At 42.3% G+C, this 21859-nt stretch overlaps 1 protein-coding gene across 1 annotated transcript in view; it reads right to left on the bottom strand.

Annotated features, from left to right (window-relative positions):
• LOC133063989 (ATP-binding cassette sub-family A member 17-like) overlaps window positions 1-21859 on the bottom strand; it is an 86606-nt gene that overhangs the window by 17732 nt on the left and 47015 nt on the right. Inside the window, exons 17-22 of the mRNA XM_061153930.1 lie at window positions 11313-11475; window positions 6864-7167; window positions 5151-5424; window positions 4782-4986; window positions 4020-4239; window positions 891-1049 (exon numbers count right to left, since the gene is read on the bottom strand). Of these exons, the coding sequence (XP_061009913.1) occupies window positions 891-1049; window positions 4020-4239; window positions 4782-4986; window positions 5151-5424; window positions 6864-7167; window positions 11313-11475 (1325 nt within the window). The remainder of the gene's footprint in view (window positions 1-890; window positions 1050-4019; window positions 4240-4781; window positions 4987-5150; window positions 5425-6863; window positions 7168-11312; window positions 11476-21859) is intronic.

The following is a 21859-nucleotide window of genomic DNA, read 5'->3' as shown; positions in this document are numbered from 1 at the left end:
GTTGAAGAAAGTTCTGGAGATGATGATGGTGATGGCACAACAGTGTGAATGTATTTAATGCCACCGAACTGCACACTTAAAAATGGTTAAAATGGTAAACTTCACATATTTTTCCACATTTAAAGAAAATAACTAATTTTAAAAGGTGTTGGAAAGGATGTGGACAAATTGGAACTCTCATATGTTGCTGGTGAAATGTAAAATGGTGCAGCCACTGTGGAAAATTGTTTGGTGCTTCCTGAAAAAGCTAAACATGCAGTCATAAGACTCAGCAAATCCACTCCTAAGTATATAATCAAAAGAACTGAAAACTGGTTCACACAAAAATTTGTATGTGAATGTCCATGGCAGCATTATTCATAATAGCAAAAACATAGAAACAATCCAAATGTCCATCAGCTGATGAACAGATAAGCAAACAGTAGTCCATCCATACAATGGAATATTATTCAGCCATAACAAGGAACAAAGTACTGATGCACACCACAACCTGGATGAACCTTACCAATACTGCTTTAAGTGAAAGAAGCCAGACACAAAAGGTCACACAGTGATTCCATTTACAAGAAATGCCCAGAACAGCCCAATCAGGAGAGACAGAAAGTAGATTATTAGCTGTCAGATGCTTGGGGGAAAAGGGAATGGGAAGTGACTGTTAATGGATGGAACATTTTTTTATTCCAGGTGACGAGAATGTTCTGGAATCAGATGGTGGTGATGGTTGCACAACCTTGGGAATACACCAAAAACCAATGAATTGTACACTTTATAAAGGGATGAATTTTATATGAATTATATCTTAATAAAAATGTAATTAACACAGAAACCAACACAACATTGTAAAAATTAAAAAGCAATGTAATTAACAAAAGTCTGTTTGTCATACTCACAAACTTTACTGCACTCAACATAGTCTAAGCTCTTGGCCTTGCAAAACTTCTGCAGTTCAAAGTTGTAGTACAGGTTGGATAAAGCCATCCCCAGGCAATGGCCTGGAAGTAGTAGGAACATGTCATCCAGGGAGTCTGAGATTGTTGTGTAGCCAAGTTCTGTGAGAAGAACAGAAGATATTAACCCTTCTTTCAGGAAGAAGTGGGTACATCCCCCAGCGACTCTCTAGGCCCACTGGGCCTCTTCTCTTGTATAAAGGGTTTGTTCTTTCCTCCTGTGGCTTTACCTGTCTCCGCTCGCCACACTCCCAGGCCCAAGATCAGAAATCAGGTTCTCCCTGACTCCCAGTGTTCCCTCTCCTGAGGCAGTCACCTAGCCTCTAAGCTGTAACTATTTTTCTTTTGCAGCGCTTCCTGAGGTCATTTTACTTCTATTCCAACTGTTTATGCAGACAAGTCAGAAAGAGCTTGGTGTGTTTGAAAAAACCAGCACGGGCATGGCTACAGTAGGGGATGCACTTGTGGAAGTTGTGGCTTTGAAGGCTAAAGGCTTACAAATGAGTTAGGGCCAGACAGGAAAGCCCGGGGGACCAGCTTTGGATTTATTCGAGTGTCATCTTACAAGTAGATAAGGAGAACACAGCTCCTGTGTGGACAGTTTGTGGAGACAAAACCACCATTATTTGCAGATGCTGTATATTATCACATACCTAGAAAAGCCACAAGAATCAACCAAAGTGGTCCTGTGGTTAGAACTCTGTGCTTCCAATGCAAGGGGCATGGGTTCAATCCCTGGTCAGGGAACTAAGATCCCACAAGCTTTGTGGTAAAAAGAAAGAAGAAAAGAGAACAGACTCAAGGACATGGAGAACAAATAGCGGAAACTGGGGCCTCTTAGAGAGTAGAGAAGCCAATTTTTTATGCTATATTGTTAATTGAAGAAATAACAAACAAGGTTATAAATAACCTTTGGTATATTTAAAATATTTTAAATATTTACAACAAATAAACACAACTGCTCTGTGAAATAACTATGCTACCCATAAGCAAATCAATCTGTAAGAGGATGAACTCAGTGTGCTGCGTGGGAATGGACCTGCAGTGGGGCTGCACTTACAGCCCTCTCCCACCCCACAGGCTGCTTGGTGCTAACCCCAGGCCACTCCACGTGCCAGCTGCTGCCCTGCACAAACCATAACACATCTCCACCAACAAGCAGGTGGGATTAGAGCTTTCGTTTCAGGCTTCATGACTTGCTACACCACCAACTCCAAATCAGGGGGCCCTGCAAGAAAGACAGCCCGGGGACATGTGACTTTCTTCAGACTCCCTGAAGAGAGGCTGAACAGAGTCTTCATATGAAAACAGACTCTCCTCTCAGGGCTTGGATTTAGAGTAGTACAGCCTTGGGGGATCAATTTATGAAATTTCTGTCAGTGGAGGCCACTGCGACATACAGGGAGTTGAACTTGGATGTGAGGTCTCCAGACCAACATTTCCTGGACCAGGACTCAGTAACTGAGCAGCAGGGCCAGGGTCCACCTGTGGGGATGGAAGCGCCGTTTAGGGGCACAGCTCAGAAGTCGTGGCTCCACATTGTGGCTGAGGCATCAGGGTCATGGCTCTGGTGATCAGAGAGTTGCACCTGTGGAGACCAGGCCCCAGTGGGTAGTTGCAGAGGGGGCAGGTATGGCCCTGGGGAAGAGGCACAGTGGCTCATGTCCTCTTAACGATCTCTCTGTAGAAGTCTAAATGTACAAATCTACCCTGGAGACTGAAGTAGAGGGGAGCGGGGAAACTGCCCGAACTCAGCTCTGTGGCTCCTGGGTGGGATAGAGAGAGACTTAACCACGAGGCAGTCTTGAGAGCCCTGCCTGGGATGAACAGTCAGCCACAGTGGCTCCCACACCCTCCCAGGTCAGCGACCATCTTCCGACACTCAGGAGAGTGCTCAACAATCCCACCTGTGATCACAGGGACAGGTATTCACAGCTCCTGCTTATTCACCTGCCTTCCTTCCTTCCTTCTCTGCAGGTCCTACTCCAACACTGGCTAAGAGCAGAGGAGAGGTCACAAACCACCCCTACCTAGTCCTCCGACTGAGGAATCTTCTCTGCCACACTCCGGGGCGGGGTCCATCCTCTTCTGACTCTCGTGCTTTCTTCCTTCTTCACTTTACTCCTGCACTTTGTTGGCTGAGATCCTTGACTAACTTTCCAAGAAAGTTGGGTATGGGTTCAATTGCTGTTGCCCAACTGAAGTTGTCTTTGCTCTGTCCCCCCACTGCCTGATGACAGAACTCAGTACAGAAACCCGTGTCTTTCAGGAAGTGTTTGGGTCTCTCTTCATTCAGTGTCAGACATTTGATAAATCCTTTCAATCTTGAAGTCTGCTTTTTTCAACTCTGGGAAATTTTGTTTCGTTTCTTGGGTAGTTTCCTCAACCTGATTTCCTGTTTTCTCTTTCTGGAAGGCTAATAAGGCTAATTCAATTAATAAATTGAATACAAATAGCATCTCCTGCATTTACTGTCACATTACCTGCCTTTTCTCTCAACTTCTCTATTTCTCTTAACTTTTTGATCTACTTTCTGGGAAATTCATTGCCTTTATTTTCCAACCCCTCTGCTAAATTCTTATTTTGGCAATCAGATCTTTCTTGTTTCCAAAGTTTTTCTTCTTCATGGAATTCTACAGAAGTCTCTTATTACCTTCTCTCAAACTGAGGAGTAATCTGTTTCAGTGAAGTCCATGATTGTCAGTGGACAGTGTGATGATTCTGACAAGTGTTTTTGCCAATGTAAGCAACACCTTAATGATGATATGGATGTCCCCATCCCTCCAGGCTTCCTATGGTCTCCGTTCATGGACCCCCCAGCTCCGAGCTCAGTGTGTGCCTCATCCAGGCAGCACCTGGTTATGACGTCTGTCCGCACTGCTACCTGTGCTGAGTGGCTGTCCCCCTGGAGGTGCGTGTCTGCAACACTGACCGTTTGGGGCTATTCCAACGACCACTCTTGAGAAGAGCCTCACGCAGGCCCCTGCAGACACATGCTCTTGCAGGCACGACTTGTGTGGCTGCCAGAGGGATGGTTAAAGCTGTGTGATGTGTAGACCTGACGGGCCTCACCTTTTTCACTTGTGACTGAGACAAGAACAAAGGGGCCAATGCTCAGAAAGGTCAGCATGATGATGAGTTTGACACAGGCGTTCCCCGCATTGTCAAAGCAGAAGCTGGTCAGGTAGATGAAGGGGATGATGGCCCAGGCATAGAGCATCAGCATCAAGAAGACAGCTGGGACATTCTCCTTGTGTGTAAAAGCTTCCTCATTGAAGTATAGAAACACCACCTGGGGAAAGTGGGGCAGAGTTTGGAGAAGTCACTCAGAGTCAGCCCTAAGCATGAGAGAAAGGATACAATAATCTCAAGTTATTCTTAATAAGGTAAACAAGGTGTTGGCAGGACTCCAGCAGCACTGCCCTTCCCTCACTCCTCTGGCCGTGCAGAGGACACCAGTGCAGTGAGATGAGGAGCAGAGGCAGAACCAGGGAGGACATGCTCCAGGCTGCACCCCTCTGTGCCCTGGAGGGCTACTTCTGGAACGTAAACACCCATCCCCAGGGTACTGTCTTACCAGCCTGAGGCAGCAGCTCTGGGGAAGTCACCACCTAGGGACCCTAGAGCAGGGCCCCCCGCTCCTAATGACGCTGGGACGGGAATCACCTTTTACTGAGGGTCAGCGAGGAAGCTGCATTCACAGCCATGTGGCCCATCAGGGGCAGAGCTGCCAGCCTAGACGTCTGGTTGGGTCCCGGTTCTTTGCAGGGGCCCCAAGGCCAGTCCCCTGGACACAGGGGGTTGGGAGGAGGGGCCCCTCACAACTCAGCTCACCAGCAGCAGCAGGCTGGGAACAAGGAAGGACAGGAGGTCCCATAGCAGAGAGGAGAGCCAGAATGTAGCCACGTGGACGCCGCTGATGAACTGGACCTGCTTGGCCTTGAGGCCTCTCTCCTTGACTGTCAAGATGGAAAAGGAACTCGAAAGGAAAGCCATTCCAAAAAGCAAGTTGATGACAAGATAATGTCCTTTAGGGCCCCTGTCAAAGGCAGGATATAAAGAGAGAGGCAGTCATTTAAGTAGAACTGGTCAAAGCAACCATATTCCAAAATAACAATTTGTAATTAAAACAAAGAGACAAAAAGGGAGGAAGCTGGCGGTAACGGGAGACGCTCAACGAGGAGGAAGGAAAGCTGCACATACTCATACAAGATGTCCTCTGCGGTCTCCATGCTTGACTGAGGCTGAGGGTGGTTCAGGACCGTTATGGATGCCCGGGGCCCAGAAAGCAACTTGAACAGGACGTTATCCACCAACGCCAGCACCTGGGCCACGGAATGGTACGCCTGGTTGTTGAACAGCGCTGTCACGATGGTGTGGTTCCCCATGTCGTCAAAAGAAATGGCCACCAGGTAGTTCTGGTCAAAGACCTCGGGCTCCTCCTCTAACTTTTCCAGGAGGAATGCTTCCACTGGGCCTGGAAGAGAACAGACCACTGAGTGGGTCGCACCAGGGCCTCGCGAGGCAGGGAGGACCGCGGCTCCTCCTGAACGTCTCTCTCCTTACCAAGCCCCACACACATCCCCAGTGGGGTCCTCCTGTCGTGGCCATGCCCTGACTTCCGGCCATCCACTTGGGCCCGCAGGGCTGCCTCCTGCCTGAGCCCCTCAGGCTTGGGGCCTCAAGAAAGTTTTCCGTTCATTGACTGCAGCGGCAGTGAACAGTCTTGCCCAGGCATCTTTCAGGCTTCCCTGCTGTGCAATCCCCATGCACACGACAGGCTCTGAGCTCAGGAGCGCCCTCTGACCCTCTGAGGCTAAGCTATGTCTGTGTGACCATCACGGACTGTTCCTCTGCACTACTGCTTATCCACAAGACCTCTGGGTGAGGAGCTCCCTGAGAGCTGTTCATCACCACACTTCTAGCACACAGGCTGACTGGCCAAGAACCCTGGAATTTTTACGCTGGAATGATCACTGTACTGGTGGCTGAGGGTTACCGAGTGCCAGTGTTGCAGTGTGAAGCACCTGTGATGGGCACTCCCCTGGAGACCCTCCGGTGGCAGTGTGAGGAAACCAAGGTTGGGAGAGGTAAAGCACTACAATCCCAACCATTTCTGCAGCTGATCTCTTATACTTTACTAAAAATAAATCTTGAAAATTTTCATTTTAAATTAAAATAACACATCAATATAATTTTAAAAATCAAATAATTATACAAAACTTACAATGGGAGATGGCAGTGCCATGGCCTTCCGCATCACTATTCCTGGCTCCTGCTCACCAGGGCAACCATGTTGAAGTCTTTCAGTCCGTGTTTCTCAGGATCGCTAAATAGTCCATTTCTCTACTGACAGCCTATCTCGGAAGCAAGGACTTAGCTCTCTTAGAGGACTATCCCCACCTCCTAGGGCCTTCCCCACCCCTCCCCACCTGCCCTACAGTTGTATCATAAATTCAGTTTAACCAGTAGTCAGTTTTGACATTCACTATGAAAAAGTAGAAGTTATTCACAGCTGAACCGAGTAGCACACCAGGACATGTTTCTTTCTTCTGTACACCTGTGCCCCTCTGAAGGAAACACTATTCTCCTTTTCTCGTCTGCTTAGTTTTTGTCCCATCTGTCACCAAATCACCCACAAACTCCCTTGGCAGAAGTGTAAATCTCTTCTCAACACGTTCAAACATAACAGAACATTTGTTTCATTTTTGGACATGCTTTAGTCCCTAGAAAGACACAACTTGGTCCCATCTCTAGGAACTTTCCCTTTCCTGTTCCTTTTTAAAGATTTCTTTCTGAGGCTTCTAGCCACATATTCTGACTTCAGAGAGCATCATGTACCGTGGAAGCACATGGCTTCACTGCAGGGAGCAATGGGCCTGCTTCCTGCCCCGTTTTCCTGGGTCTGGTACTTACTTTGCAGCTCCAGAGGAATCTGGCCCTCAGCCACAAGCACATCTGTCAAACGTTCTACAAACTGTGGACCCAGCCTGGAGTTTGGAGAAATGTAGAATGGAACAATAGTTTGACCATATACTTTTAGGGTCAGCTCCAATGGGCTGTTGTCCATGCTTATATCGAAGGTGAGGAATGAGAGGCTGATACTAAGAATGACCAGAGGCACCAGGATCTGTATTGACAGCATCATCATCCAGTTGCGCCAAGAATAGGTAGCCCTTTTCAAGAACATGGCATAGAACTGTTGGCAGAGAAGGCTGAACTACAATTTAAAAAAAGAAGGACATATTATTAACATGGTCACATGTTAGGTAGGAGCTGGCAGACAGTGAAGTGGCTCATGTTCAACTGTTCTCTCATATTATGTCTAACATTTTGATTGTGTCAAAAATTGCTTCAAATTAAAGTTCTTTGACTTAATTATTAGATTAACATTTAATGGCAGAAAAGAAAGGCACAGATTGGAAAGAGTTTGAAAGAGAAGTCGAAACAGACATCAAATGTAAACATGATACATTGTTTTTTACTTGTCAGATTGGCAAAAATTTTATGTTGATGAGGATATAGGGGGAAGGAAATGCCATTGCTTGCTGGCATTTTAATTTGACATTACTGTTTTAGGAAACAAATGAGCTGAATGAATAAATTTGACAGCCACACAGTCTTTTTTTTTTCATTTATTTTTATTAGTTGGAGGCTAATTACTTTACAATATTGTAGTGGTTTCTGCCATACATTGACATGAATCAGCCATGGATTTACATGTGTTCCCCATCCCGATCCCCCCTCCCGCCTCCCTCCCCATCTCATCCCTCTGGGTCTTCCCAGTGCACCAGCCCTGAGCACTTGTCTCATGCATCCAACCTGGGCTGGTAGTCTGTTTCACCCTTGATAGTATACTTGTTTCAATGCTATTCTCTCAGAACATCCCACCCTCGCCTTCTCCCACAGAGTCTAAAAGTCTGTTCTGTACATCTGTGTCTTTTTTTCTGTTTTGCATATAGGGTTATCGTTACCATCTTTTTAAATTCCATATATATGCGTTACTATACTGTATTGGTCTTTATCTTTCTGGCTTACTTCACTCTGTATAATGGGCTCCAGTTTCATCCATCTCATTAGAACTGATTCAAATGAATTCTTTTTAATGACTGAGTAATATTCCATTGTGTATATTTACCACAGCTTCTTTATCCATTCATTTGCTGATGGGCATCTAGGTTGCTTCCATGTCCTGGCAATTATAAACAGTGCTGCGATGAACATTGGGATACACGTGTCTCTTTCAGATCTGGTTTCCTTGGTGTGTATGCCCAGAAGTGGGATTGCTGGGTTATATGGCAGTTCTATTTCCAGTTTTTTAAGAGATCTCCACACTGTTCTCCATAGCGACTGTACTAGTTTGCATTCCCACCAACAGTGTTAGAGGATTCCCTTTTCTGCACACCCTCTCCAGCATTTACTGCTTGTAGACTTTTGGATAGCAGCCATTCTGACTGGCATGTAATAGTACCTCTTTGTGGTTTTGATTTGCATTTCTCTGAAAGTGAGTGATGTTGAACATCTTTTCATCTGTTTGTTAGCCATCTGTATGTCTTCTTTGGAGAAATGTCTGTTTAGTTCTTTGGCCCATTTTTTGATTGGGTCATTTATTTTTCTGGAATTGAGCTGCAGGAGTTGCTTGTATATTTTTTAGATTAATTCTTTGTCAGTTGCTTCGTTTGCTATTATTTTCTCCCAATCTGAGGGCTGTCTTTTCACCTTGCTTATAGTTTCCTTTGTTGTGCAGAAGCTTTTAAGTTTAATTAGGTCCCATTTCTTATTTTTGCTTTTATTTCCAATATTCTGGGAGGTGGGTCACAGAGGATCCTGCTGTGATTTATGTTGGAGAGTGTTTTGCCTATGTTCTCCTCTAGAAGTTTTATAGTTTCTGGTCTTACATTTAGATCTTTAATCCATTTTGAGTTTATTTTTGTGTATGGTGTTAGAAAGTGTTCTAGTTTCATTCTTTTACAAGTGGTTGACCAGCTTTCCCAGCACCACTTGTTAAAGAGGTTGTCTTTTTTCCATTGTATATCCTTGCCTCCTTTGTCGAAGATAAGGTATCCATAGGTTCATGGATTTATCTCTGGGCTTTCTATTCTGTTCCATTGATCTGTATTTCTGTCTTTGTGCCAGTACCATACTGTCTTGGTGACTGTGGCTTTGTAGCAGAGCCTGAAGTCAGGTAGGTTGCTTCCTCCAGTTCCATTCTTCTTTCTCAAGATTGCTTTGGCTATTTGAGGTTTTTTGTATTTCCACACAAACTGTGAAATTATTTGTTCTAGTTCTGTGAAAAATACCGTTGGTAGCTTGATAGGGATTGCATTGAATCTATAGATTGTTTTGGGTAGTATAGTCATTTTCACAATATTGATTTTTCCAATCCATGAACACAGTATATTTCTCCATCTATTTGTGTCCTCTTTGATTTCTTGACAGCCACACAGTCTTTAAGCTAGAGATTCCACTTCTAGTAATGCGTACCACAGATGCACCTGTGTAAGGATGCAGGCCACGCATTGCGAGGTCCCTGGGCTTCAACAGTGAAAATCAAAGCATGCAGTCATGTGCACTGAGATCCCAAGATCCAGCCTTGGGCCCAGAGGTGGCGGCTGTGGAGGTCAGCGCCACAGGCTCCCATCAGCTTCTCTTTCACTGGCGCTGCGCTAGCTGGGTGGGCTGGGGCCTTCAAGCCTCAGGTTTCCCAAATACCAAATACCAAAACACCCCAGAAAACCTCTTCGAAGCACCCACCATGTCTCCCACATTTGGATTTGAGGCTCCTTCCTCTCAAGCATTCACCAAAAGGCATCACTATCACCCTGCCGGAGGTGGTGCTCTGAGAAATACTTCCTGGGAAGGTTTTGGAGTTGTTTCTAAAAGCAAAGCTTGGCCAAATAGAGGCTGGATAGATCCTTCCTGGGGTTGGAGAAGAGCCTCCTGTGTAGGACAGGCACTGGGTCTAGATAACCTCCAAGACTGGGGGCTCTGTGGATGGCAGCTTCCCCTTGAACAGGTGATTTAAGACTATGAAACAGTCAGTCATCTTCACTAACCCATGAAAGGGCTCCCTGGTGGCTCAGTGGAAAAGAACCTGCCTGCTAATGCAGGAGACACAGGTTTGATCTCTGGGTCAGGAAGACCCCCTGGAGGAGGAAATGGCAACCCACTTCAGTAACCCACTTTCACTGGGAAATTCCATGGACAGAGAAGCCTGGTGGGCTCCAGTCCAAGAGGTCACAAAAGAGTTGGACACGACTAAGTGATTGAGCATGCATGCATGCAATCCATGAAAACCAACCTCATTATTTTGTAGTAAACCATATAGATAGCTAAATCAAGATGACTATATAAAATGTATATCAACGTTCTTTTTTAAGCATTAAAATCTGCATGAAATACAGGTTGTCCATATATTTCATAAGAATTTTTTTTTAAATTAAGGATTTCCCTGGTGGTCCAGTGATTAAAACTTCACCTTCCAATGCAAGGAGTGCAGGTTCAAACCCTGGTGAGGGAGCTAAGATCCCACATGCCTCGTGTCTAAAATACCAAAATAGAAAACAGAAGCAAATTCAGTAAAGAATTTAAAAAATGGTCCACATAAAAAAAAATCTTAAGAATTTTTAACTTCAGGTGGTACCATGCATGATTTGTTTCATAGTGAAAGACTAAAAAGAAAGGTTAAATATGCTTTTTGGACAGTAGATTTAATGCTTTTTTAAAAAGCTAACTCTCCTGATTTCTTTTTTTTTTTTTTTTAATGCTTATCTATTTATTTTTGGCTGTGCTGGGTCTTTGCTGCTGTGTGGCCCATTCTCCAGTTGAGGAGAGCTGGGGCCCTTCTCCAGCTGTGGTACACTGGTTTCCCACTGCAGTGGCCTCCCTTGTTGCCAGGCATGGGCTCTAGGGCACTTGAGCTTCAGTAGTTGTGGCCTCTGAGCTCTAGAGCGCAGGCTCAGTAGTCGGGGTGCTCAGACTTAGTCTCTCCACAGCATGTGGGGATCTTCCCAGGTCAGGGATTGAACCTGTTCTCCTGTGCTGGCAGATGGGCTCTTCACCACGGAGCCACCAGGGAAGCTCGACTTACTGCTTTTACTCTTTTTCCTGGTGAAAGAAATGGCCACGCCCTTTCTATGAGCTTTTCTGATACTTCCTTTCCTGGTCAGAAAAACACCAGCATTCTGACTTTCAACTGGAGCACGGTATTCCTGAAATCCAGCAGAGCCAATCTTTTATGTCTAAAATCTGCACAGTTTTTCTTAAGCCCCTATTAAAGGTTGACATTCATGTCTTGACAGAATAATATCATGATTCCAGGAATGGAACAGAAACCTGCTTCTTGCATTTGATGTATCTGCTCACCCCAGTGTTAGGATGGATGGGTAGGCCGGATGGTATTGAGAAAATCCTTGAATGAAGACGTCTAATCCTGTTGACAGGAACTCTGCTCACGAGTGGATGAGAATGGAAGGAAGGAAGCTTTATGATCTGCAAGTCTATGTTGGAATCCATCAGTTTATTAACCCTAAACCAAACCAAAAACACAGAAATGAGAATTCTCAAAATCACAACACATTCCATTTTTTTTTGGATTTAAAGAATGAAAGTCATGTTAAGATATGAAAAAAATAAGTTAGGACACAAACAATAAGGAGAAAAAAAGGCACACCATGATTACATACTGTTGGCAAGTGTATACTGGCTAGAAAGGGCTTAAAAAGGAACTAACAACTGAATTAACTGACCAATGGCTTCTCCAAATAACTGAGGCAACACTAGCTTGAATAGATTTCATTATTTTCCTTAAAAGATCCCACACACAAATTAAAACAAAAATATAATATCACTTAATATGTACTTTATGAGCAAAACTATAAATTATAAAATGCGGCACTTCTGACCCTCCAGGTCTGGGGTTTGTAAACTATGGCCAGAGATCCAAATCCAGCCCAAGGTTTGTTTTGGTATGGCACAAGCTCAGAAAGGATTTCACACTTGTAAACTGTTAATTAAGTGTCTACATGGTTAATTAAGTGTCTGCATAATACCCTTGTTACGTGACCAGTCCTACACAGCCTAAAATATTTACCAAACCTATAATACTTTGGCCACCTGATGCAAAGAGCTGACTCACTGGAAAAGACCCTGATGCTGGGAAAGACTGAAGGCAAAAGGAGAAGTGGGCAGCAGAGGATGAAATGGCTGGATGGCATCACCAACTCAATGGACATGAGTTTGAGCAAACTCCGGGAGATAGTGAAGGACAGGGAAGCCTGGCGTGCTGCAGTTCATGGGGCTGCAAAGAGTCACACACGACTCAGTAACTGAATAACAATGACACAATACCCTCGATTATGCGACCAAGCCTACACAGCCTGAAGTATATACTATCTGACCCTTTAGAAAAGTTTGCCGAACCCCTGCTCAGGGTAAAATTCAGCAAAGTATGAGGTCAAAAAACATACTTTTACTCATAGTCTTTGAGCCAGTTATTCCATTGCTGGGAATTTGTCACAAGAAAATAATTCAATAAACTGGTTCATTTTCCCTCCAGTACAGTTCTGCAAAGGACAGTAAATTAACTGTTATTTATTGCCGTGACACAGATTATCCCAAAACTTAGCATCTTAAAACAACAGTAAGCATTTACAATCTCACACAGTTCCAGTGGGTTGGGAATTTGGGGGTGGCTCAGCTGAGTGGTTCTGCCTCAAGGTCTCTCCTGCGGATGCAGTCCAGCTCTTGGCCAGGCTACAGCTGTCTGAAGGCTGCACTGGGGCCAGAGGGTCTGGCCCACTCACAGGAGAGTGCCCGTATGTGGCAGTGAGGAGGCGGCAGTGGTGTGTGGCTCTCTAAGCGTAGTCTGGACAAGAACACTGGTTGATGTTTTAATTAGCATTAATGATTAAGACAAAACTGAAACAGCAAAGGTGTCATGTCAAAACTTTACTCATCCACCCATGAGGTGACATTTTTATTGGACTAAATAACACATTTTAAAAATATCGAAGAGTATTTCCTCAAATTCTATTGTTAATGAAATTGCTTCAGATAGGACATACTTTGAAGCTTAATTCACACTATTAACATTTTATCAGTCATTGTCGGGGTCCTTTAATGGACCGGAACCTGGTGGTACGGAGTCGACGATAAGAAAGTGAAACAGAGAAAGAGGCTGATGTCCCTTGGTTTACGCAGAGGACCAATAAAGTCCTAGATACAGGACTTGCATCGCTCACGAAGGCACCAGGCGCCCTCTCGAGGGGGTCTTAAAAGCCCGGGCAGAAAAGTGAGCACGACAGGTCTCCACGCTCCAGAGAGTCAGCCAGAAAAGGAGAGAGAGAGAGAGAAAGAGAGAGAGTGAGACAAAAAAGACCCGGGGACCCAAGCTCTGATGAAGCAAAGGTGCTTTAATGATTTTTCTATGAGTATATATAGGCTGCAGTACAAGAAACTTCTTTCGGGAATGATAGAGATCAGAAAACCAAATGTACAGCAAACGTTACCAAGGAAACAAGGGCTAATGTTAGTCACAAGGTCAGGAGACAATCCCTATCTCAAGAAAGGGGAAGGAGACTAAGCTGTTTTGTCCTAAGGAGAATGTTTACTAAAGGAGACTCATGCTTGCCTCACACAATGACCTCAGTCCCTGGGAGCAGCGTGCTGCTCTGCTTGAAGAGGGACAAAGGACTCATGAGAGACAGCACGTAGGAATCCTCCCGTCAAACATTCCTTGACAATTCCCCCTTATTTATTTATAATATTTGTAAGAAGAGTTCTGACTATCAAAGTTTGTTTAGTTTTGACAATCTTTGCATGAAGGCAACGGGAGACAACAAATATTATTGTTAAGACAATCACCAAAATTATGGTTCCAGATCCAATGCTATGAGTAAGACTTTGAAACCATCCACGTGGGTCTAGCCCAGATAATTGATCAGCTAATTGTTTAGCTAAAGTTTCCATATCAATGGAAGAGGGCAGATTATTAGAAAAGGCTTCAAATATTTCTTTTTGTAATAATTGTACATTCAGAGAGGCATTATCATGTATGTTTTGTAAATGAAACTTGATTTGTTCCCAGTTGTAGGCACTATTATTAAAACGAACAGGAGTAACACAAAATTGAGTAGAATTCCAGTCACATTTTAGCATCACCTGTTTTTGTACATCTGTTAATTGATCTCCAACCCATTCAATGGCTGTTTTCAGTTCCTGTATTTCTTCTTGAATTTCCTCATCTATCTGAGTCTGAGTGGCCCATATAGTATAGGCATCTTTAGTCCAATTTTGAATAAAATTATGTGTCTGAATAGAGGTTTGTAAAGCAACACCAGTGACAGCAGCAGTGGTGCAAATGGCTATTAATCCCAAAATACTAAAAATCAGCCATCCAATGAATCATTTAGATCGCTGGAGCAATTTAGTAAGCAACCGGGAAGCAAGTCCAGCCATGGGACCTTCTTCCCAGGGCCGTTGGAGATTTATTGGTAACCATAGACTACGTCGAGATCAAAGAATTAAAAGAGAATCATATCTTAAGGAAATAGAGGAGTTAAGACAAGTATATAATCTGCAATTTATGCAAGTTACAGAACGTATAGTCTTATTGAATTTTAAGTTTCCTATAGCTATAACAAAAGGAAATGGAACACAGGCTTGTATAAAATATGATTGATTATAGCGAAAGAAATAATTGCTATGGCTATGATTGGTCCTTGTGAAATGTCCAGTCCAAGTCCCAAGTTCCTCAGTGCTTGCAGCAAGCTTCCAGATATCCCATTGTTCAGGCCCAGTCTGTTTATCGAGGATGATTCGAGGACGAGGGGGGGCCATTCCACTGTCATGCCATCCAAGAAGTCCTCTGTCATGGTGATGCTCCATTGTAGTATTGGTAACCTTCCATGCCACTTGGGTAATGTAATCACATACAGTACTGTTAATATCATCTGAGCAGTTAGATAACCACATACCGTGGGGTCCCCAATCAACAATCGTATGATTGGCTAAAAATATTAATTTCCCTGATTTAGCCTGACATTTGTCCCATTGAACAGGAATATTTTTAAAGTTCTTATTAGTAAACGCTTGGCATGTTGTTCTTTGTTCTTTCCCTAAAGTTTCAGTAGTATAAACATGGTTCACTGACAAAGAAAGGGCAGTAAATAATCCAAGTAGTGTCCGAAAATCCTCTTCTGGAGACAGGACGAAAGCCCAAGTTTGTCATACATAGTTCTGCTGGGCCCATACATAAAGGAAGGACTTCATAACCTAAAGAGATATTAATTAGTTTCCCTTCTTCTTCAGGGTGTGAGGGCCCTTTAAAGCTCCAGGGAGAAGGCATATGTGTGGAGTCATTAGTTAATACGATTGGTCCTCTCTCCGTCCAGTCTACTACCTGAAGTAAAGAGGGGTTAGGTATGTAAGCCCAGTAAGTGTGATTTATTGATTCAGCTTGAGCGGGGGAGGCGCAAGCAAGCAAAGCAAGCAAAGCAAAGAAAACATTTTCAGGATTCCGAGGCATTCCCTGTTGAGAAACCAGATTTTCAGCTTGATTAGTGAGTGTTTTTATTTGTCCCCATGAGGGGAGATCATAAGGTTGATGCCGCCGAGAGTGGCGCTTTCTAGAGATTTTTAGAGCTGTCATGGCCCGTATTGGAATTTCTTCTTCCTGGGGTTTTTGCTGTTTCTTCTTTATCTTGAAGGCTGGGGGCTGCCCTGGCTTGGATCTTCCGAAGAGGAAGCCATGTGAGCTTGTTGGATCCATCTGGGGAAATACAAGCATACCCCTTTCCCTGTAAAATTAATTTCCCAGGTTTCCATTGTTTATTTAACCCGTCTTGGTACCAAATGGGCAGAGGAGAAGAAGAATCTTTCAATTCTTCGAAATGTTTTTCTGCTCTAGTCAAGATATCTCCTTGTGGTAAGTTTAAAAAATTTAAAACAAATAAAGCCATATTAACAATAGTTGTAGGTTTAGAAAATATCTTATGTTGGAATTTAGTAAAATCTGTTTTAGATGAGGAAGACAGCAATGTATTTTCCTCTTTTTAATTTCTTTATTTGTAATTTTAGTGTGTGATGTGCTCGTTCCACTATGCCTTGTGCTTGTGGATTATAAGGAATGCTGGTAATATGTTTGATAGAAAAGGATTGTAAAAATTGTTTGAGATATCTTGAAGTGTAGGCAGGGCCATTGTCTGTTTTAATAGAGCTAGGAGTTCCCATTATAGCAAAGCAGGCTAGTAAGTGAGTTATAACGTGATGTGTAGCTTCACCGTGAAGAGGTGTGGCCCATATAAAAGAAGAATTGGTGTCGATACAGACATGTAGGAAGGAAGATGGAGAAAGTTCAGGACAATGAGTTACATCCATTTGCCATAGTTCATTAGGTTGTAATCCCCGAGGATTAGCACCTTGTGCAATGGGTCGAAGATGTAGGGGTTTACAAGTAGAGCAATTATTAATAATTTCTTTAGCCTGGCGGTATGGGATTTTCCATAGTTGGTGTAGGGAACCAGCATTGTTGTGCAACAAAGCATGTTGTTCTTCCCGAGTAGCAAAAGAAACAAGTTTATCAGCCTGTTCATTACCATAAGTCATAGGACCAGGAAGGGAAGAATGCGCCCGAATATGTGTAATATAAATGGGAGAAGTGCGGCTTCTAATAATGGATTGTAATTCTGAAAAAAGTTGTTGAATAATAGGTTGATTGGAATTTATAATAGAGGTTTCTATATTACTTAATACAAAAACTGAATATAAAGAATCAGAAACTATATTAATGGGGTAAGGTGTAGGGAAATAGCTTGAATAAGAGCATATAATTCATTTTGTTGAGCAGAATGGAACTTAGTATAAAAGACTTTATATTCTTTGAGAGACCAGAATGAGGCTTTGGCATTTTTAGTTCCATCTATATAAAAAATTTCAGCTTGTGGTATAGGCTGTGAGCTGACAATGTGGGAAATAATAAATTCAGTATTTTTGAAAAAATTCCATAACTTGCTAGATGGATAATGGAATGAAATTTCTCCAAAATATTCTAGAAAGGCTATTTGAAAATCGGTGGAAGTTTGTATTTTGCACTTTCAAATTGAAATTTATTGATAGGTATTAGTCCCTGGGAGCAGCGTGCTGTTCCGCTTGAAGAGGGACAAAGGACTCATGAGAGACAGCACGTAGGAATCCTCCCGTCAAACATTCCCTGACAAGTCATTACTTTCTAAATATAGACAGTCAGCAAAGAAATAAACTCCAATTTATAGTGTTTACCAATTTCATGTTGTAAACACTCTCACCAGTATTGATCTCAAATTGTCAACATAATGCTTCCATCACACATTGTAAGTAGACGTAAAAATAACCTCAATAACACTGATAGTAAAATATAACCAAATCATGAGGAAATAGTTTTTATTATTTCCCTCTGTGATTATTGTTATTTATAAGAAATATAGATTTGTTCTTTGTCCTGGTTCCGGAACAGAGCTCCTAAAACTCCTGCAAATCTCTAAGTGAAGAGAGCCGTAAGAGTGTCCTTTGTCGTGGTGACTTTGGAAAGCACCACAAGATGGAGTCTGGTTGCCAGGGGAACCAAAACCATGTGATTGGCAGGTTAGAACTTTTGATCACCTTCACCCAATTACCACACTCCTGCCTCCAACCTCTGAAGAAAGTGAAAGTGAAAGTTGCTCAGTTGTATTCACTCTTTTCGACCGCATAGACTATACAGTCCATGGAATTCTCCAGGCCAGAATACTGGAGTGGGTAGCCTTTCCCTTCTCCAGGCAATCTTCCCAACCCAGGGATGGAACCCAGGTCTCCCACATTGTAGGGGAATTCTATACCAGCGGAGCCACAAGGGAAGCCCAAGAATACTGGAGTGGGTAGTCTATCCCTTCTCCAGCAGATCTTCCCCACCCAGGAATCAAACTGGGGTCTCCTGCATTGCAGGCAGATTCTTTACCAACTAAACTATCAAGGAAGCCTCCCTACAACCTCTGGCAACCACAAATCTGTTGTTTCTGTGAATTTTTTTTTTATATTCCACATATAAGTGAGATCACACAGTGCTGTGTCTGACATTTCATTGAGCATAATCCCCTCAAGGCCCATCCATGTTGTTGCAAATGGCATGATTCCTCTTTTAAAAAAAATTTTTATGGACAAACAGTGTGTGTGTGTGTGTGTGTGTGTGTGTGTGTATCAATCACATCTTCTTTATCCATTCACCTGCTGATGGACACTTAGGTTGTTTGCACAACTTCAGCATTATTTCATAATGCTGAAACAAACATGCTGGGACAGATATCTCTTTGAGGCAGTGAGTCCACTTTCTTTATATATATACCCGTAAAGTGGAACCAGATCATATGATAGTTCTATTTTTAATTTTTTTGATGAAATTTCAATATTGCTTTTTATAGTGGTTGTATATCAATTTACATTCTCACCAACAGAATACAAGGGTTCTCTTTTCTCCAGATTCTTGCCAACACTTGTCATCTCCTGTCTCTCTACCATTTCAATGGGTGTGAAGTGATAGCTTACTGTGGTTCAATGTGATTTGCATTTCCCTAAAAATTAATGCTTTTGAACTGTGGTGTTGGAGAAGACTCTTGAGAGTCCCTTGGACTGCAAGGAGATCCAACCAGTCCATGTTAAAGGAGATCAGTCCTGGGTGTTCACTGGAAGGACTGATGCTGAAGCTGAAACTCCCATACTTTGGCCACCTCATGCAAAGAGTTGACTCATTGGAAAAGACCCTGATGCTGGGAGGGATTGGGGGCAGGAGGAGAAGGGGACGACAGAGGATGAGATGGCTGGATGGCATCACCGACTCGATGGACATGAGTTTGAGTAAACTCCGGGAGTTGGTGATGGACAGGGAAGCCTGGCGTGCTGCGATTCATGGGCTCGCAGAGTAGGACACAACTGAGCGACTGAACTGAACTGAACTGAATGATTAGTGATGCTGAACACATTTTCATATATCTTTTGGCCATCTGAATATTTTCTTTGGAAAAAAGTCTATTCAGGCCCTCTGCCTAATTAAAAATTGGATTTTTTTGCTATTGAATAGTATGAATTTAAATATTTTAGATACTAACCCCTTATCATATATGTGTCTGCAAATACTTTCTCCCATTCAGCAGGTTGCCTTTGCATTTTGTTGATCATTTCTTTTGCTGTGCAGAAACTTTATTTTTATGTAGTTCTACTTGTTTATTTTTCCTTTTGTTACTTGTGCTAATATTCTCCCCTTTACTGTGAGCTGGACCTAGTGACTAACTTTAGTAAACAGAATATAGCAAAAGTGATAAAATGACACTTCCAAGATTAGGTGACAAAGTGAACATGGTTTCCATCTGGTCATCTCTCTCTGATCACTCGCTGTGGGGGATACTAGCTGCCATATGACAAGGTCACACCAGCACCCTGGCGGGAGGCATCATGAGCAACTGAGGCCAGCCAACAACAACAGGAGTGAACATGAAAGTGGCTCTCCCCCAGGTGAGCCTTTAGAGACCGCAGCCCCGGCTGGAGACTTGACTACATGCTCATGCTCCGATGCTCAGTCGTGTCCTACTCTTTGCGACCTCGTGGACTGTAGCCCACCAGGCTCCTCTGTCCATGGGATTTTCCAGGTAAGTATATTGGAGTGTGTTGCCATTTCCAACCACCTCAAAGGAGATCTGAGCCAGAACCTGCTAACTACTTGCTCCTGGGCTCCTGACCCACAGGAACTGTGAGGTGACAAATGTTTGTTGTTTCAAGGCTGCTAAGTTTCAGAGTAATTTGCTAGCAGCAATAGATAATCAATACAAGCCAAAAAAGGAGTATAACAGACAGGAGACACCTGAAAGGAAAAAATCGTATGTAAGTAGCTGTCTCAGTAAGAGTGGAAAGAGAGGATGGATCAGAAGAGAGATTGGGTGAGAATTTCCCAAAACTGACCAATACCAGCAAACCACAATGTGAAAAGCGGTAAAAATCCTAAGGAGAGGAACACAAAGAAAACCACACAAATGCACATCACTGTAAAAATGTTGAAAACCTAAGACAAAGAAAAAATAATATTAAAAGCAGCCAGAGGTAAAGGACAGACTGCATTAGAAGAATAACAATAATACTAGCAGCTGACATCCCAGTGGACATAATGGAAGTCAGAAGACAATAGAATGGAAGGAATAAGCAAAAATGATCTATTCATATAATGGAGAACTATTCAGCAATAAAAAAACTAAAGTATTTATTATACATGCTACAACATGAATGAACCTCCAAAAATTATTCTACATGAAAGAAGCCAGACATAAAGTACACACTGTATGATTTTTCTACATATGAATCCAAATGATTCCATTCTTATGAAATGTCCAAAATAGGTAAATATATAAAGACAGAAAGTAGACTAGTGGTTTCTTTGGACTAGAAATGGGAACAAGGAATATTTGGAATATTTGCAAATGAACATGAAAGATCTTTCCAGGTGATGAAAATGTTCTAATATTGGCTTACAGTGTCGGCTTATGGTCCCACCATAAATTTACTAAAAGCTATCAAACTATATGGTATGAATTACTGGTTAATGCTACAGTATGTAAATTATACCCCAACAAATCTGTTTTAAGAAGAAGAAATTAGAATTACATTGTAGAAGTATTAAAAACAACCCCTGACAATGTAAAATTCTGTATCAAGGGAAAATTCTTTTAAAAATGGAGGCCAAAAATATATTTTCAGGCAAACAAAAACTCTGAGACTTCATCAGATCAGGAAATTTGCACTAAAGGACATAGATATTGTTTGGGCAGAAAGAAAATAGCCCGAGATGGAAGCTTAAGGGTGAATGATGCTTAAGAGTGTAAGAACAATGCAAAGGGTAAATATGTGCTAAATTTAAATGAATGCTGATTGCACAAAAAACCAATAATGTGCTATGGACTTTTAAATATACACAGAATTGAAATAGTTGAATAAATACCACATAACAAAAGTGGAACAAATGGAATTTAACAGTGCTATTCATTGCATTGTCTGGAATGCAGTAAATGTGCTAGTTTATTGTACACTTTAATAAGCTAAAAATGCACATTGAAATCTTAGGATAACTAGTAAGAGAAGAGCAAGATAACATACAAATGCTAAACTAATGGAGGAGAAAATAGAAAGCAAAAAAAAAAAACAAAAACCCACTAAATCAATTCCAAAAACTAGAAAGGAAATAAGAGAATATGGAATTGGTGGGATAAATAGAAGACACTGAGCAATATGATAGATCTAAAACTAAATGAATTAGAAGTTTATTACCCACTACAAAAGACCCTGATGATGGGAAAGACTGAAGGCAAAAGAAGGGGGCAGCAGAGAATGAGATGGTCAGATAGCATCACTGACTCAATGGACATGAATCTGAGCAAACTCCAAGAGACAGTGGAGGACGGAGGAGGCTGGTGTGCTGTAATACATGGGGTAGGAAAGAGTTGGTCATGAATTAGCAACTGAAAAACAACAACAAAGAACTACTTAAAAGATAAAGATACACAAATTAATGTTTTTTAAACTCCAACTATATGCCGTTATAAGAAACACATTTAAAATATGTGGCTATATTATGAATGAATGCAAAAGAATGGATAAGGAGAATATCCTTCAAAAATGAGAAACAAAATCATCTCCAGACCAAAATAACTGAGAGCATTTGGCACCAACCAGCATAAAAACAGTAAAGGACATGGGACAGAATGTACTTCAGGCAGCAGGAAAGTCTGAGAAGCACTAGGAAAAAAAAACACAGAAAGAGCTGAATATATATATGAATGTAAATGACCACTGTCTTTGATAAAACGGTAATGTTTTGTGCAATGTTAAAAAAGAGAATTAAAATATATAATGATAGTATA

This window comes from Dama dama, chromosome 10, assembly GCF_033118175.1.
Source record: "Dama dama isolate Ldn47 chromosome 10, ASM3311817v1, whole genome shotgun sequence".
NCBI lineage: Eukaryota > Metazoa > Chordata > Mammalia > Artiodactyla > Cervidae > Dama > Dama dama.
This window is presented reverse-complemented; position numbering and strand designations above follow the sequence as displayed.